This window comes from Phalacrocorax aristotelis, chromosome 4 (genome assembly GCF_949628215.1).
Source record: "Phalacrocorax aristotelis chromosome 4, bGulAri2.1, whole genome shotgun sequence".
Lineage (NCBI taxonomy): Eukaryota > Metazoa > Chordata > Aves > Suliformes > Phalacrocoracidae > Phalacrocorax > Phalacrocorax aristotelis.
The window spans coordinates 28,701,270-28,715,997 of NC_134279.1; the positions used below are offsets into that span (position 1 = coordinate 28,701,270).

A 14,728-nucleotide genomic window follows, 5' to 3' on the forward strand; every position below is an offset into this window, starting at 1 on the left:
CCGTTGCGATAGGAATCTCATATGGGAACTTTGTTACCCAGCTAGTTTGTGCTCATGGGACAAAAGGATGGTCGCACCACATGGAGCTCACCACGGTTGTCGGAACAAGCTGGGAACTCATGCTGTTGTACTGAATGTCACTCGCATACAACGTCTTCCTGTGTGCAGTGCAAATAACCACAAGGACAGCCAACAAAATGTCCCTTAAAAATGTCAGACAAATCAAAGCAGAGAATATGTGTCATAACTGCCATCTTATTTTCTTTGTGGCTTTCTAAAGCACTAGTATCTGCTAAGCAAGCAACTTGTACATCACCCTGGAGGGAAATGGGAAGCCGGGTTAGGTGTCAGTTGATTCTTGGCTCATCTACACAGAAGTTATTAAACAACAACTCTGTAAACATCCCTCTTCCAGAATAGGTGTGCCCTATTTTCCTCTTTAATTAAAACTCACAGTGTTAAACTAAACCGGAACAGCTCAGCCTTATTCTGGAAATTAGTCATGAAATTACTCAGGAATAGCTCCTCCTGAACAACTACATGTATAAACAAGCCCTAAACAATATTCACGTTGTCTGAAACGACGGGGGACACCGCCACAGATGTAAGTTACTTTCCAGTCCCCAAAGAAACGCAAAGTAAGAGCTGTTTTCCGACCGGTGGACAACGAACGCTTCGTGCCCCATGTCTTGCCAGTGTGGTTGGCCTTGCTGGAGAGTTTGCGGAGCCGGGGAGGGCTGGAGGGGCCCCAGCAGCGAGGCCAAGCGCTGCAACCTGTGCCGGCCTTTTCAGCGAGCTGACCTGCGCCAGGTGCGCGGCGCAAGATGCACAGTCAGGGGAGATGGATCGTGTTTTGGTTTTGTTTTTTTTTTTATCCATAACCCAGAGCTTCTTACCCGGCGGATACATTAGCAAACCCCCAGACGGAAGGATGTTATTTAAGAAGTTTCCCTTTCGTGCAGGCCAGCCCCGGCTGTGCGTGGGTGGGTGCCCGTACCCGCGTGTGACCACGCCGGGGACGCCCCTCCTCGGGGGCAGGCACCCCCTCGGGGCTCGGTGGCTGCCCGCGCCCCCCGCACCAGCGCGGGGCCGCCCCGCACGCAGGCGCGGCCACCGGGCGCGGCTCCCCGGCGTGCGGCCGCCGCAGCCACCCTGAGTGACAAGCGGCGGCCGCCCCCGCCGCCACACGCGGGCTCCCCCGCTCCGCCCACGTCCCCGCGGTACCTCCGCGCCTGCCGAGCAGAGGCCCCGCGGGGACCCGCGGCGCTGCGCGGGGCGGCGCGGCCCCGCCGGTCCCCACGGCGCGGGTGGGCGCGGGCGGCGCACCTGGGCGGGCGCGGAGCGGGGCTACCTGACAGTGATTGGCATCTCGGCGGCAGCCAATGGCGGCGCGGGGGAGCGGGAGCCGGGAGGGCGGGGCCGGGCGGCGCGGTGGGGCGGAGGTGGGGGGGGGCTGCGCCGCGGAGCGTGTGCGGGGCCGTGGGGCCACGGCCGGTGTCGGTGCGAGCGAGGGGAGAGACCCGGCGGGGGGGGTGGGGGGGAACACGACGGGGGACACAGACGGATCCGGATCCCGATCCAGTGCGGCGGCGGCCGGTGGCGGCGGCGGCGGGAGGAGCCGGGCGGCGCGCCGCGCCGCGGAGGAAGGAAGCGCAGGGCTGGCCGCTGCGTGTGCAACCTGGCTGTTCCTGCTGCCCGCGTCCACTCGCAGCTTTTCCTGCCGGCGCTGCCTGACAGCCGCCCGCCGCGGGGTGTTGTCGCCGGAGTCTTTGGCGGGGGGGGGGGGTAAAGAGCCAGCCGTCCTAAACAACCCGGAGGCGTGATTGAAAGCGAGCAATAATTAACTGGAGGAGGAAGAGGAGGAGGAGGAGGACGGGGGTGGAGGAAGACGAAGGAGGAAGGCACCGCGCGGCAGAGCCCAGCCAAGCCAGCGAGCGGCGGCGGGACGCGGCAACTTCGGCCGTAGCGGAGGAGCCGGATCTCGGAGCGCCGCGGCGGCCGCCGCCTCAGCCCGCGCCTGCCCTGCCCGAGCGGGGAGAGCCCCGCCGCCTCCCCGGCCGCCGGACATGTCGGAGCATAAGGCCGTTGATCCCAAGTTATCGACGACGGACAGGGTGGTGAAAGGTGGGTGCTGCGCTCCAGCCGTCCCTTCGGCTGGGTCGTCCCGCCGTGCCCCCAGCTGGGGCCGCGTCTCCCTGTGTCCCCCCCGCCCCGTTCCCCTCCCTGGGCAGGTACCGTGGGGCTGCCGACGGCGCGGCCGCTGGGGGCAGTGGGCTTGGCCCGGGGGCTTGCGCCGGGCCCCGCCGGAGGTTTTGCGGCTTCCCTCGCCTGGCGCTCCATTGCAGCATTTCCCCCCCTTCCTCCCCCTCTTCGCCTCGAAGGCGCTGCACAGGGCTGGCGTGAGAGAGAGGGGGAGCCCCAGCTTCCTCACCCGCCCCGGTGCCTGGGGGAGCGGGGGGGGGGGCAGGACTCGGCTCCCTCCCCCAGCCCGCCTGCTCCTCTGGGCATCCCCCCCTTCCTCCCCCTCCCCCCCCCCTCCCCGGAGCCCCCCCGCAGGCTGCGCCGCCGCTTGTCACTGCCATTCGGCTCCCCGCACGCAGCCGGACGCTTCGAAACCTCCCCGCGCCCACAGCCGGGGCTCCGCTCCCCGTGTCCCCCCGTCCACCCCCAGACCGACCCCACCCCGGCAGGGGACCGGCTGCGCTGCCCGGCTCCCCCCCCACCGTTCACCGCTTCCCCGCAGGGCCGCCCCCGCGGCGGGGATACCGGGTGCGGGGGGGCGGACGTGGCCGTGGGCGCTGGGGGGCGGCGGGGCGCGGGCGCTGGGGGGGGAGAGGCGAAGGCTGCCGCCTCCTCCTCTTCCTCCGTCGCCGTCTCTTACTGACGGCCCGGCCTGCGTGGATGTGAAGTTATCCAGCAGGCGTACCGTGGCCGTGCACCCGCGTGTGCGTGCAGATGTGCGCGGGGGTGCTCGGAACAAACACGTATCGGCTCCATGATTTTTGCTGGGTTTTGAAGGTATGCGTGTGCTGCAAGCCTCGGCCGTGTAAACAAATTAGAGTTTGGATTAACAACACATTGTGACTTGCAGTACAGACCAAGGTTTTATTTGCTGGGGTAGGGCCTGATTTAAATTGCACATGTGCATTTCTTGGTACGTATGAAGTGTGTGTGTATTTAGTGGTTTGGTTTTTTGGGGGTTTTGTGGTTTGGGTTGTTTTTTTTTTCCCTTCCCTTCTACACTGGCCACATAGCTGGATACACTTGGATACAGTCGATTTCAGCCAGTTAGTTTATAACCGGTAGGCCAATACAGAGTGTTATGGTGGAAAGCATGCATCTTTCCAGAACCTGGGAGGCTGGAAATTGAAATGGCCTTGGAATATATACACTTTTGTATTTGTATAAGCATACACCAAAACTAAAGACTCATTTACACAGTGCAAATATTATTCAGGAAGCCATATTATTAATATTTTTGTATTTATACTTACCTTCATAGAACTGTACAATGGTTTGGGTTGGAAGGGACCTTAAAGCTCATCTAGTTCCAACCCCCTGTCATGGGCAGGGACACCTTCCACTAGTCCCTGGTTGCTCAAAGCCCCATCCAGCCTGGCCTTGAGCAATTCCAGGGATGGGGCAGCCACAGCTTCTCTGGGCAACCTGTTCCAGTGCCTCACCACCCTCATAGGGAAGAATTTCTTCCCAATATCTAATCTAAATCTGCCCTCTTTCAGTTTAAAGCCATTACCCCTTGTGCTATCACTGCGTGCCCTTGTAAAAAGTCCCTCTCCAGCTTTCTTGTAGGCCCCCTTCAGATACTGGAAGGCTGCTGTAAGGTCTGCCTGGAGCCTTCTCTTCTCCAGCCTCAACTCTCTCAGCCCATCTTCATAGGAGAGATGCCTCCAGCCCTCTGATCATCTTTGTGACCCCTCCTCTGGACCCACTCTAACAGGTCCATGTCCTTGTGCTGAGGGCTCCAGAGTGGGACGCAGCACTCCAGGTGGGGTCTCACCAGAGCAGAATATAGTGGCAGAATCACCTCCCTCGACCTGCTGGCCACACTTTTTTTGATGTGGCCTGGGATACAGTTGGCCTTCTGTCCTGCAAGTACACACTGCTGGGTCACGTTGAGCTTCTCATCAACCAACACCTTCAAGTCCTTCTCTGCAGAGCTGCTCTCTAGGCATTCTTCACCCAGCCTTTATTTGTGCTTGGGATTGCCCCGACCCATGTGCAGGGCCTTGCACTTGGCCTTGTTGAGCTTAATGAGGTTCAGATGGGACCCACCTCTCAAACCTTAAGACTTTTCCCCTCTTACTTAATTTTTTTTCCTATCCAAATGAGATTGTAGTTCTTCAGATGTTGTAAGAAATGTAGGTACAACCACGATAGGAATTTTTAAAAAATGACTTGGGAATTCACCTTTACCTTCTAATATCTGGAATATTTACTGCTTAAGTTGTCAATCTGTTATATCACACTAAGAGTAGGCTTTAGAAGCCTGAAACAGCTGATGCTTATCTTCTGTAGAGACAACAACAAATGACCATCCTATTGGGAAGGCTTCTTAGTGATGATGGGGTGTGTAACTTTTTTTTTTTTTTTAAAATCTGCATTAGTCAAAACATGAACAAACATCCTTATCTTTGCTGTGGCAGAACTTCCATTGGCTTAAGTCAATGTTCGTCATGAATAGGAATTACCTCTGTATTTACAAAATGCTCAATGATTTCAGTGCATCTTAATGTGTTTTGTCAGTAATTGCTCTTTGCGTTTTTTGCACAGGCAATGCCTTAAACATCTGAAAGCACCATTTCTAAGAAAACTTATCAGTAGGAATAGTTAGATATTTTTATAATGCAACTAAAACAGAAATCAACTTTGTTAAACTGAGGTAAAGTATTGAACAAAAAGACTAAAGCATACATGCTGCCTAGGTGTCCATCTCACCTGGTAACCGTTGTCTCATAATGCCAGTGTTTCACTGGAGAGGTGAAGCTTTAACTGGTTCAGTCCTTTATTAAATATTGAAATCCTTTTAAGGTCTTAAAATAGCATCTGAAGAGAGTAGTACACAGTAAACTGGTTCTTAATAGGATTATTCCTTACTGTATCATAGGCACTTCACACTGCTTTCATATAGACTGTAAGGAAATTGAGTAGAGAAAACAATTGGTGGTAATAATAAAAGAGGAGAGAAACAACAAGGCAATCTTTTCCTATAGTACATGATTTGTACCTTCTTGAGATGAACAACTGAAATAGGCTTGCAGCGTTAAATGAATAAGGAATAATTAAAAAAAATAAAAAGGCACCTTATAAGCACTGCTGTGAGTAGTTGGAGAGCCTTGGTATTTTAGAGAGGAAACACAGATATTCTGATGTTGGTAACATATAACCTGTGAAAAGAACTTTTTATTTTTAAGTTAGAATATCATATAAAACCTGACTTGGAAAGGAAATGTTTTTAGCTTGTGAATGTAGGCTCTGGATTAAACTGTCTCTTCTGTTTGCATGTTTGTGGGTGTTTTGCTTGTTTTTACAGTGTTTGGCATTTCTTTTAAAACCTTTTTGATTTGCTGGTGTGTGACAGGGAGATGTCTTCTGATAATTCTGGGCTGGCTGGTAAAAATCCTGGCTCGGCACCCTTACGTAACAGCGGGGTGGGTTTGGGGAGGTTATGGTTCCAGCAGCTTCACGCAGATTGCTTGTGGCCGAGAGCTGCCTTTTCGGGGGTTGCCGTGGGCTTTTTTTTTCCTTTTTTTTAAAAAATATATTTTCATGCTTCAAATCCTCAAATATACTGAGAAGTAGGGTAATTCCATAGATGAGGACTTTATCTCGCAGTCATTTTGCTTTGCTTATTGAATTGTCCGAACTGTGCTTAAACTGATTTGAGTCAAGGATAAAACATGGTTTTGGGAGAATGGGAAAAAGGCTCAAGAGCCCCTAATGCTTAGAAGGTCCTGGTCTTTTTCCACCTCTGTTATGCAGCTTGTCCACAATTACATTTGGTGGTTGGAGTGAAATTTTGGATCTGACACTGTCATGCAATGAGCAGTGTAAAGAAGAAATTCAAGTCTGTGTGTAACTTTAAGTTTTTCAGAAGCAAGTTAACTCTTGGTAAAGCTGACGAAATTGTGTTCTGTTGAGTTAAAGGGGAAAAAAATCCTGTATGTGAATCCAGAGGATGCAGTTACAGTTTGAGAAGTATTTTTTATGATTTACTCTTGTGCTCTCCTTAAGACGGTACATATGTTATGGTGCAAATTAGGCAATTCACCTTTACTCTCTGGATTTTGTTATCTTGTAGAGGAGCAACGCATTGAATGGTCTGTTGATAACCTGTACATTGAGAGATTTGCAGGATCAAGGCTCAGGACAACACACTTGCAGCAAATGCTGACTTTCATGTATTTACAAATTGAAATGCTTTGCTTTTTTTGTTAGAGGTACAATGCAGCCTTCACCTGGACAGAACCGTCTCTAAGTTCTTGTCCTTCATGCCTGAGAAAGCTACTCCTTATCCACACTGCTTTTAACTCCTGAGACTTGCCAGCCAGACTGGGCTTGGTTGTTCTTGTGAAGGTAGGAATACCTGTCCAGGAAAAATTGGACTGAAGATACTAACTCATTCCTCATGGGTCACATAACAGCTGTCTGATGTCAACAGCTTTTGGTCACTACTGACATTAGCAAGATTTGAACCCCACTGACCTGGAGGGAAAAGCTGTGTATCGTGTTACGTGACCGCCTCAAAATATTCAGTGTTGCATTACTGCCTTCTAGAAATACTGCTTTAAAGCAGAGTAATCCTAAATAAAAACTTTGAGAGTGAACTGGAGTAGTCATACAAAGAAGTAGAGCCAGTATTTCTTAGAAATATTGCTGTTAGCTAAGTACAATGATTGTTTTTATTTTTTTTCTGGGCAGGTCAGATGTGTATGTGATTTGTTTGTGGGAGGGTTTTTTGTTGTGTGCCCCCCCCCCCCCCCCAAATTTTTTTTCTTTGAAGGAAGGTGGAGTTTTAATGAAATCCTTCCAACTTGGCTGTTTAGATGGGGTGCTGCGACAGCTTGCGAACCTCAGTGTTGACAGTCTCCTTTCCTCTTGTGTGTTGTGTGCGGAGGTGTACAGACTCATATCAACAATTGACAACACCCAAAAAAACTAGACACCGGTCTCTGCTGTCTCTGAATTTCAAACCATGTCATTGTTAATGGTCTTCTAATGTTCAGGCTGTTGGTTGTTGGCAATATAATACAAATGCCAGCTCACGATCAATATGTTAGCCATCAGTGTTAATTTCAGATTCATGAAAGGTAAAATGGCTGTCAATAATGGGAATTAGCAATGAAGTTTAGAGTTTCCATTAGTCCAGGGAGGCTTGTGTGTACTCGCCAAAGGCTTGTGCTCCAGGCTGGAATCCAGCATCGGTGTATCGCAGAAGCCTGCCTCTCTCTCTGTGAATCAAATGCAGTTTTTCCAGCTTAGGTGTATACTGCCCTTCTGTGGTTTTTGAGTAATTGTATGATGACCTGAATGTCAATAGCGTTGGTGAATTTGATATATATTTTGGTGTAAATTTGAGTGTTAGGAAATGCATGGCAAGGATTAGTCTTACTTGGGTAATTATAGCTGCCTGATGATGGTAGATTAAATGGTTATGTGCCCCTCTTCTGAGGGAGCTGAAGATTCAGTATCTGCCTGATCCTCATGAAGGAAAGGAAGGAGTTGCTTTGTAGCCGTTAGTATTGGCATACGAAAGCTGACTTTGTTTTTCCTTTAATTAATTTATCCTTGTAGTACTTAGCAATGTACTCGCTTGCTCTGGGGAAGCCTACATCTGGGTTTAAGGAGTATTATTAACTAGAGAACCCACCTTCAGCTGTTCCAGAAATGGTACAGCTGGGGAATATCTGCTCTCCTCCATCTACTTTCACCTTCATTTGAAGGGATGGGTGTTCCTCCACCTCAGCTTTGGTAACACTGTAATCACAGATCCCCTGGTACCTTCCTGAAGCATGCCATATGAGGTGCAGCTGAGAGCAGAAAGCAACTGAATATGCTTGCATAGGCTTTATGGTTACTCAGGAAAGAAAATGATGTTGGCGTGTTGTTTTTTCTTGTATGTAACTGCTTTCTTATCTCATGGTCAAAACTTGAGTTAATACTTGTAAGACCAGTGGATTCTGTCAGCTGGATGCTGCTTGGCTATTGCGGTCTTTGTGTGTTTCTTACACTGCCCAGACCTGTATGTACGTGTGATGGGTGTATAACACTTGTAAAGGATTGTGAATGTAGTAATGAGAAACTGAAACAAACCCAAGTACAGTGCTTGACAGTTATGATTGTGTAATAAATCTGGTGATTTATTTTGATTTGTGAACTCACCGAGCCTCTTAGTCATTAAGATCATTTTGCAAACAAGGCCTCTAGCAAAGCAAGTCTTTTACTGTATAGGCATAGGGAGGAAAAAAATTTGTGCTCATGCTGAAGGGTGCCTTTCTGATGTAGTTATTGCTGCACTGCATAGGTGGGAGGCTTTTCTCATGCTCTGTGTTACAAAAGTGGCTTGCTGAGCATGCCGAGTCTCAGGACTGATATAAGGTGAGAGACAAAATTGCTTTATTTGTGCATTAAACAACTTCTGTATGCTTCTGAATTCCACATTGGTTAGAGCTGTTTTCTGTTACCTGCTCTTTTTGGCTGAGCCTAGCAAGAGAGCTGATGCTTTTCACACCACTGGTGATGGTGAGAAACTTGAAAGAGGAGTTTACTCTGGATGTTATCAGCATTTAACTTAATTGGAAAATATGAGCCAGTTGAGGTCATTTTCCATAGGGGGATGTTGTAGAGAACAGTTGTTTCCTCTCTGCTATCCATTCCCAAATTGAATGGTATCTGCTTCCATTGCATTCACCCCGCTAAGATGATAGATGTTGCATGGTTGTGCTTGCTTTTCTGCGCAGGTTGTGACAGGAAGATCAAATGCAAAATATATTTACCTTTGATTACGTAACTTGAACTTTGACAGAAAATCGCTTTAGAAATGCCAGACGGGAAGGAACATGAGAGTTCTAGAAGTCGTGGAACTAGAATAATTTAAAATATCATTTTGGGTAATGTCAATAAGTAACCTGCAGCTTGGATACTCCAAACTCATCTTTTTGGTTGTTTTTTTTTTAGTTTCTTCTATTTTACTGAGTGTCTACTACTTAAAGTACAAAAGCAGGACTATAACTTATATTTGGTACTCCATTTAAATATGAATATTACATAGTCCAAGGCTTCCCAGTAATGCTGAAGCAGCATGTTGTGGGGGATGGTTCCCTCTTTCTAGCTTTAAAGAATGTGGAGAAAAGTACTTCCTTAAGAGTATTTTAAGATACAATGATACTGCTTAACACTTTTCTTGAGCATGGCATAAAAGAAGCCACAAGTTTCTGAAGTAAAAGCCACTTCAAATCATCTTCATGAAAAGGTGCCTTCTTATATTCTTTTGTATGTGGTTTCACAAGTCAAATGCAAGTTACAATTGCAAAATTTTTCTTCACTTGAACACTTGAATAACTTCCTGCTCTGATAATCAGTCATTTTCCTTGACTTTCACCCGTAAAAGATCACTTTATGGCTGCTCAGTCAGTAATGGTGGAACATATCATCCCAGTTCTGAAAAACAGTCCAGCATATGTGCATCCCGGTTCACATAAGCGTGTGGCTCATTGAGCGATCCGCCACTTGGATTGTAGATTTGGGTGCATTATTTCATTATTTATTGAATGGAGGAAGACGTGGAAGGTCTTATGTGGAGAAACAAGGAGACGATAAGTGCTATGATGGTAGGTTTTAGTTTTAGAGATAAAAAATCTGAACTACTTATTCCTACCCTACTTACTCCTCCACCAGAAAGCTGCTGCTGTTGAAATAGCACCTCCGCAGTAGTACCTCCCTGACAGTCATTTACGTGCATTTAAAACTGACTATGACATCTATTTTTATAAGCGAGGTTAGGCATGTTAACGTTGATATGGCAACACTGCTGTATGAGGAGAACATAACTGTCTTATTTAAGATTGAATTATGATGTTAACACAATCTCCAGCTGATTTCCAGCTAATACCATTTATGTTTGGAGCTGGTGAGGCGAAGGAGCAGAGTAGAAAGGCATGAGAGATCAAAAGTGGTGGTTTTAGTTAGAAGTTAATTCCTGGGTGTCTGGGGGTTGCATGTGCTTAAGGTGTAGATGGCAATCGTTCCTTTTAGGGTGTATTTCATGAAGTTTTTGAAAATATGTAGTTTGAGGATTATCTACCACTTAAACCTCTTTCCACTTAGAAATAAGGCTGTGCTGTACTGAACTTCTGTTGTTGCTTCCTTTTTTCAGCGAGGTTTTTGATTTTTTTTTTTTAAATACTTTCTCCCTTCTTTGTTTCAATATGCCCTCTCTTTTCCTGTCTATTTCTTTCCTGCATTTCTGCAAACTTTTCTCTCCTTATTGCTCTCATACTTACTGGTATGGTGGGCAGCCTAAGTGCTGCCTGGTAGCACTGATTTGGGTGCACGTACCTAATGGAAGAGGTTCACTGAACACTGAGTCTTTCCTTCGGTGCATCTGTAGGTGCCTAGGGAAGCACGTGAGAATAGGGGAAGTATATTCTGCCTCTTCCTCAGACTTCTGTTGTAATTCTGCAGCCAGCTGCTGACTCCATAGCTTTCTTTTCAGCTGTCAATGTGCTGCTCGTGCTCTACCCCACTTGTCACAGAAGGATGTCTTCATTTTGCAGTTCAGCTGCTGCTTGCAGGTTGCTTAGCAGTAGTGTTGAAAACTCACAGCATGACTGCTAGTTTTAACTCATGTAGTTTGCAGAAAGCTCTGAGTGCTAGCATAGATGGTGGTGTTTTATGGTTAACTTGAGAAGAGAGGTGGTATAAGCACTCATGCTTTGGTGTCTTTGCAATCACACAGAATTTAATTAGCCACAGAAAGGAAGATTTGGTGAAGCTGGTAATACTTGCTTGAAAAAACCCCTGAATTTCACCACAGATGACTGAACTTTAAAACCCCCACCCTAAGCTCTAAGCATGTAAAAGGTGCAGAACCTAGTCTGCATAGAGATTGTACAAAATCTTTTGTGGTAAAGAAAGGCAAAACTACACCAAAATATGGTATCATTAAATCTTCCAATAGTAATACCTATTTTTCCTTTTTTTCAGATAGGCATAAATGGCTTAATAAAATAATTGAAGTCTGCATTGCAGGGCTTTCAAAACTGAGAAGTGCTGTAATCGGATTAAACATGTACTGGTGGAGTAAACATGGATGGGTATGATTACAGCAATGCCAGTATTCTATTCCATATTCTCTTTCTCCATCCCATCTTTTAGAGGCATGCATCTTAGGCATTTTATTGCATGAGATTGATGTTGGTCAAAATACTTTCCTTGTTGTCCTGTGTAATGCACAACTGATGGAATGGAGTGAAAAAGTGTCACCTGGTATGCAGCAAATTCTCTATAATGTTGGCTCTGATACTTGCTAATGATACGAAAATATCAAGCCTGCTCAGTGTTGCCACAAGAAAGGAAGTGCACTTTGAACTTCTGATTGGAATGGTGAAAGTAACATGTGTTAATAATGGGTTACACGAATGTGATGCTGTGGACAGTCTTTAACACTCACTCTGGGCACTTTTCAATAGACTTAATTAATAGAATCCAAACTACAGGTTTTTGGCCTAATTTAGTGCGTGAATAGCTTTTCATTTTTAATTTAAGCTTCTCTGAGTGTCTTTGAAGATAGCTTGTATGATTTTTGTTTTTTATTCTTGCTGATAGTGACAGCTCAGTAATTGTGTGGCTGGATAAAGCAAAGTTCCTGAGTTGTTCGTGTTTTGAAGTAACCGTCCTCTGGAAAGGAATCCTTTGCAGATAGACGGCCCAAAGCAAGAAAAAGAGGCTCAGCTTCTAACATGTTTTCCATTGCTGTGTTTGCTTTTATGTGCATGTTTAACAAATAATTCTCTCTTCCTTTGGATAGGGATGCTTCATTTTTATCGTTCTTTTGCTGTGGCTGTATTTGTTACTTGTTATCAAGTCCCAGACTGGTTCCTACAAAGATGGGTGTATGCTGCCTATGATTAGGTGGTAGTCTTCCTGAGGTGTTTGGGATTTCTCTGGAAGTGTTTTTCTGTCCTCAAGTGGAGAAACTGGTAAAATGAATGGTAGTTTTCTTAATAAATTAGTGATTTCTTTGGTAACTATGGGGGGAAAGGGTGATTTTGGAGCAGAAGGCACATGGCTAGAGAGGAACATATACTCTTGTATTTTCTCTAGAAATGACATGAAATTATTTGAAATAACATGATCCAGGTTCTGTGGAGGTTTTCTGTGGGAATACATGCTAACTTTTTCTCCATCTGTCAAGGAGTAATGCTCCAGTAGTTTTGTATCTGAAAATTCTTTCTGCACCTATATATGTGGGTTTTTTCTGCTTTAACCCTTTGTTTGCATTTGTGTATTTGAATCCTTATAAAAAATCTTATTTGGTTCACATATAGGACAGTTAACAAAACAAATTAAAAGCCTCTAGATGGGGAAGCCCTCTCTGATGTTGGCTCCAGAGAAAAGATGTGTTATCATTCGCTTTGGACTTGAGATAGCTTTACTCAGCACACCTCTTTTCAACAACAAATTTGGGATTTCTTAGCTGAATTCTGCTTTTATTACTGGAAAAATGAGTTTTAGTAATTTAATACCTTTCATTTACCATCATATTTTAAGCAGTTTAACATAATTGCCAATTTGAATGCAGAACTATTCATACAAAATACTTTCCTATCCCCCAAAACACAAAAAACAACCCATGAACAGAAATTTAAAAAAAAAAAAGAAAACCAGAATTTAAATAATTTTTTAGTCTTTTTTTCCATGACGCTTGCCAAGTTTTGGTTTGATGTAGATTACAATGGTCATACTGTGTTACAATCTTTGCAAAAGTGCAACTGGTCATTAGCTGCAATGACACGAACAGCTGTAGTATTTTATGATAACAGCTGGGAACAATCTAGTTCTCTTCAATAACTTTCTTTTATTGTTCCTTTCATGCCATTTTTAAAATGAGAAAGCAAGATTATTGTATTTGTTCTCTATTTTACACCAGGGATTTTTTTCATAGACAGTGGTGGCAATTAGGTATCAAAATATGGCGTTGCTGTTCGTGACTTGGAACGTTTCCCTCTGCAGGACCTGTTTCATAACCCACTGAAATCTGCGGGAGTTGGAGTCTTTTCATTAACTTGAGTAAACTGTGAATCAAGTCATCACCCTAGGACTTATAATTTTGGCCTTTCTTTTCAGTGCATGATTTCTCTTTGGTTTAAACTGCTTTGTTATATCTAACCTTATGCAGCTTAGGACAGGACAGCCTTAGCCCTTATTTTAACACTGAGCAAAGTGCGCTTCTACTTTGGAATGCTCTCATATAGCAAGTGAGAAAGGACTTGTCTGTCTGTAGGTGGCTGGTTTCCCAAGGAATAATTTGCTGTTCTGTTGCTGTGTCTTCAGAAGTGTAGTCTAAAATGTTTTCGGTGTACATACATATGGTTCATTGGTTGTTATCATTGGAAGAAAGAAGTAGGAGCCTTTCTCATGTATAAATTTTCTTCTGTGCCCCCTTACAAATGAATTTTCTTCAGTAATGAATACATCTGGGTTGCCTAAAGTAAAATCTGTTTAACTTATTTTTCTGGTGTAATAGAGTATCTGTTAATAGTAAAATCACACTGGTAGTACTAAAGATGTACATACCAGATCTGTGTAGGAGCATTATTTTATTCCTGAGACACCTTCTGTTTTGTGTCACACAAGCAGTGGTGTCTGCGGGTGCTAGAGGGGAGCCTAATGGCATAACAAGGTGTGTTGGGCGTATGGTTGGGGAGTTTGGGAAGAAGAAATGAAGAGCACAGAGGGCAAGGGTATGTGTTTTCAGTGTGGTGAAGTGTTGTTTAGGGAATCCTATCTAGTTTAGAAATCAAAAGCAGAGAGCTGTTTTAGGAGCGCCTTGCCTGATGAGTTATGTTGGCTCAGGTGAATGTCTTAGAGGTGCCTGTGCAGCAGGGCGGGAAGCTATGCAGTAGCTGCAACGGAGCTTGACTCTATCAACAAGCAGAGAACCGGCAGAGGCAGTTGGTGAAACTTTTAGTTACTCATGTACTCTCTGTATAGCCCTAAGTTTGGTTTAAATTATCAGTGAATGATCTTTCTGCATCTTCTTTAAAGAAAAGTTTCCTGAGATAAAGTGCTTATAGTTTCTGTTAACTGTAACAACTTTTAAGCTGTTTGTCCTTATGTTATCAGTAATAAGGAGGGGAAAATGACTTTAAGATGCTATCTTTTGAGTGTACTGAGATGACGTTACTTTTGGTAGAGGATGGAAAGGAGGGGTGAAGTCAAAAAAACATATTTGTGCTACAAACTGAACCTGCATCCATTTCAGTTGAGAGATTAGTTTTAGCTTCTGGGCTGTTTACTACCTTAGCAGGTACGGGTTTTTATCCTTTAACCTTCTGCTCCCTACCCCACTGGAAAAATAGTCTATCCTTAATTTTTATGAATGGTGGGTCAAAGTCCTTTGCTTATTTGCTCACAACTGAAAAGTATGAACTCTGACAACTTCACAGAAGCACAGAATGATTGAGGCTGGAAGGGACGTCTGGAGGAC

At 45.3% G+C, this 14,728-nt stretch overlaps 1 protein-coding gene across 1 annotated transcript in view; it reads left to right on the top strand.

Moving 5' to 3' along the window:
* Positions 1-1,556: 1,556 nt before the first annotated feature.
* Positions 1,557-14,728, top strand: part of PPP3CA (protein phosphatase 3 catalytic subunit alpha) — a 199,394-nt gene continuing 186,222 nt past the window's right edge. The window contains exon 1 of the mRNA XM_075090752.1: positions 1,557-2,124. Within this exon, the coding sequence (XP_074946853.1) occupies positions 2,067-2,124 (58 nt within the window). The 5' untranslated portion in view covers positions 1,557-2,066. The remainder of the gene's footprint in view (positions 2,125-14,728) is intronic.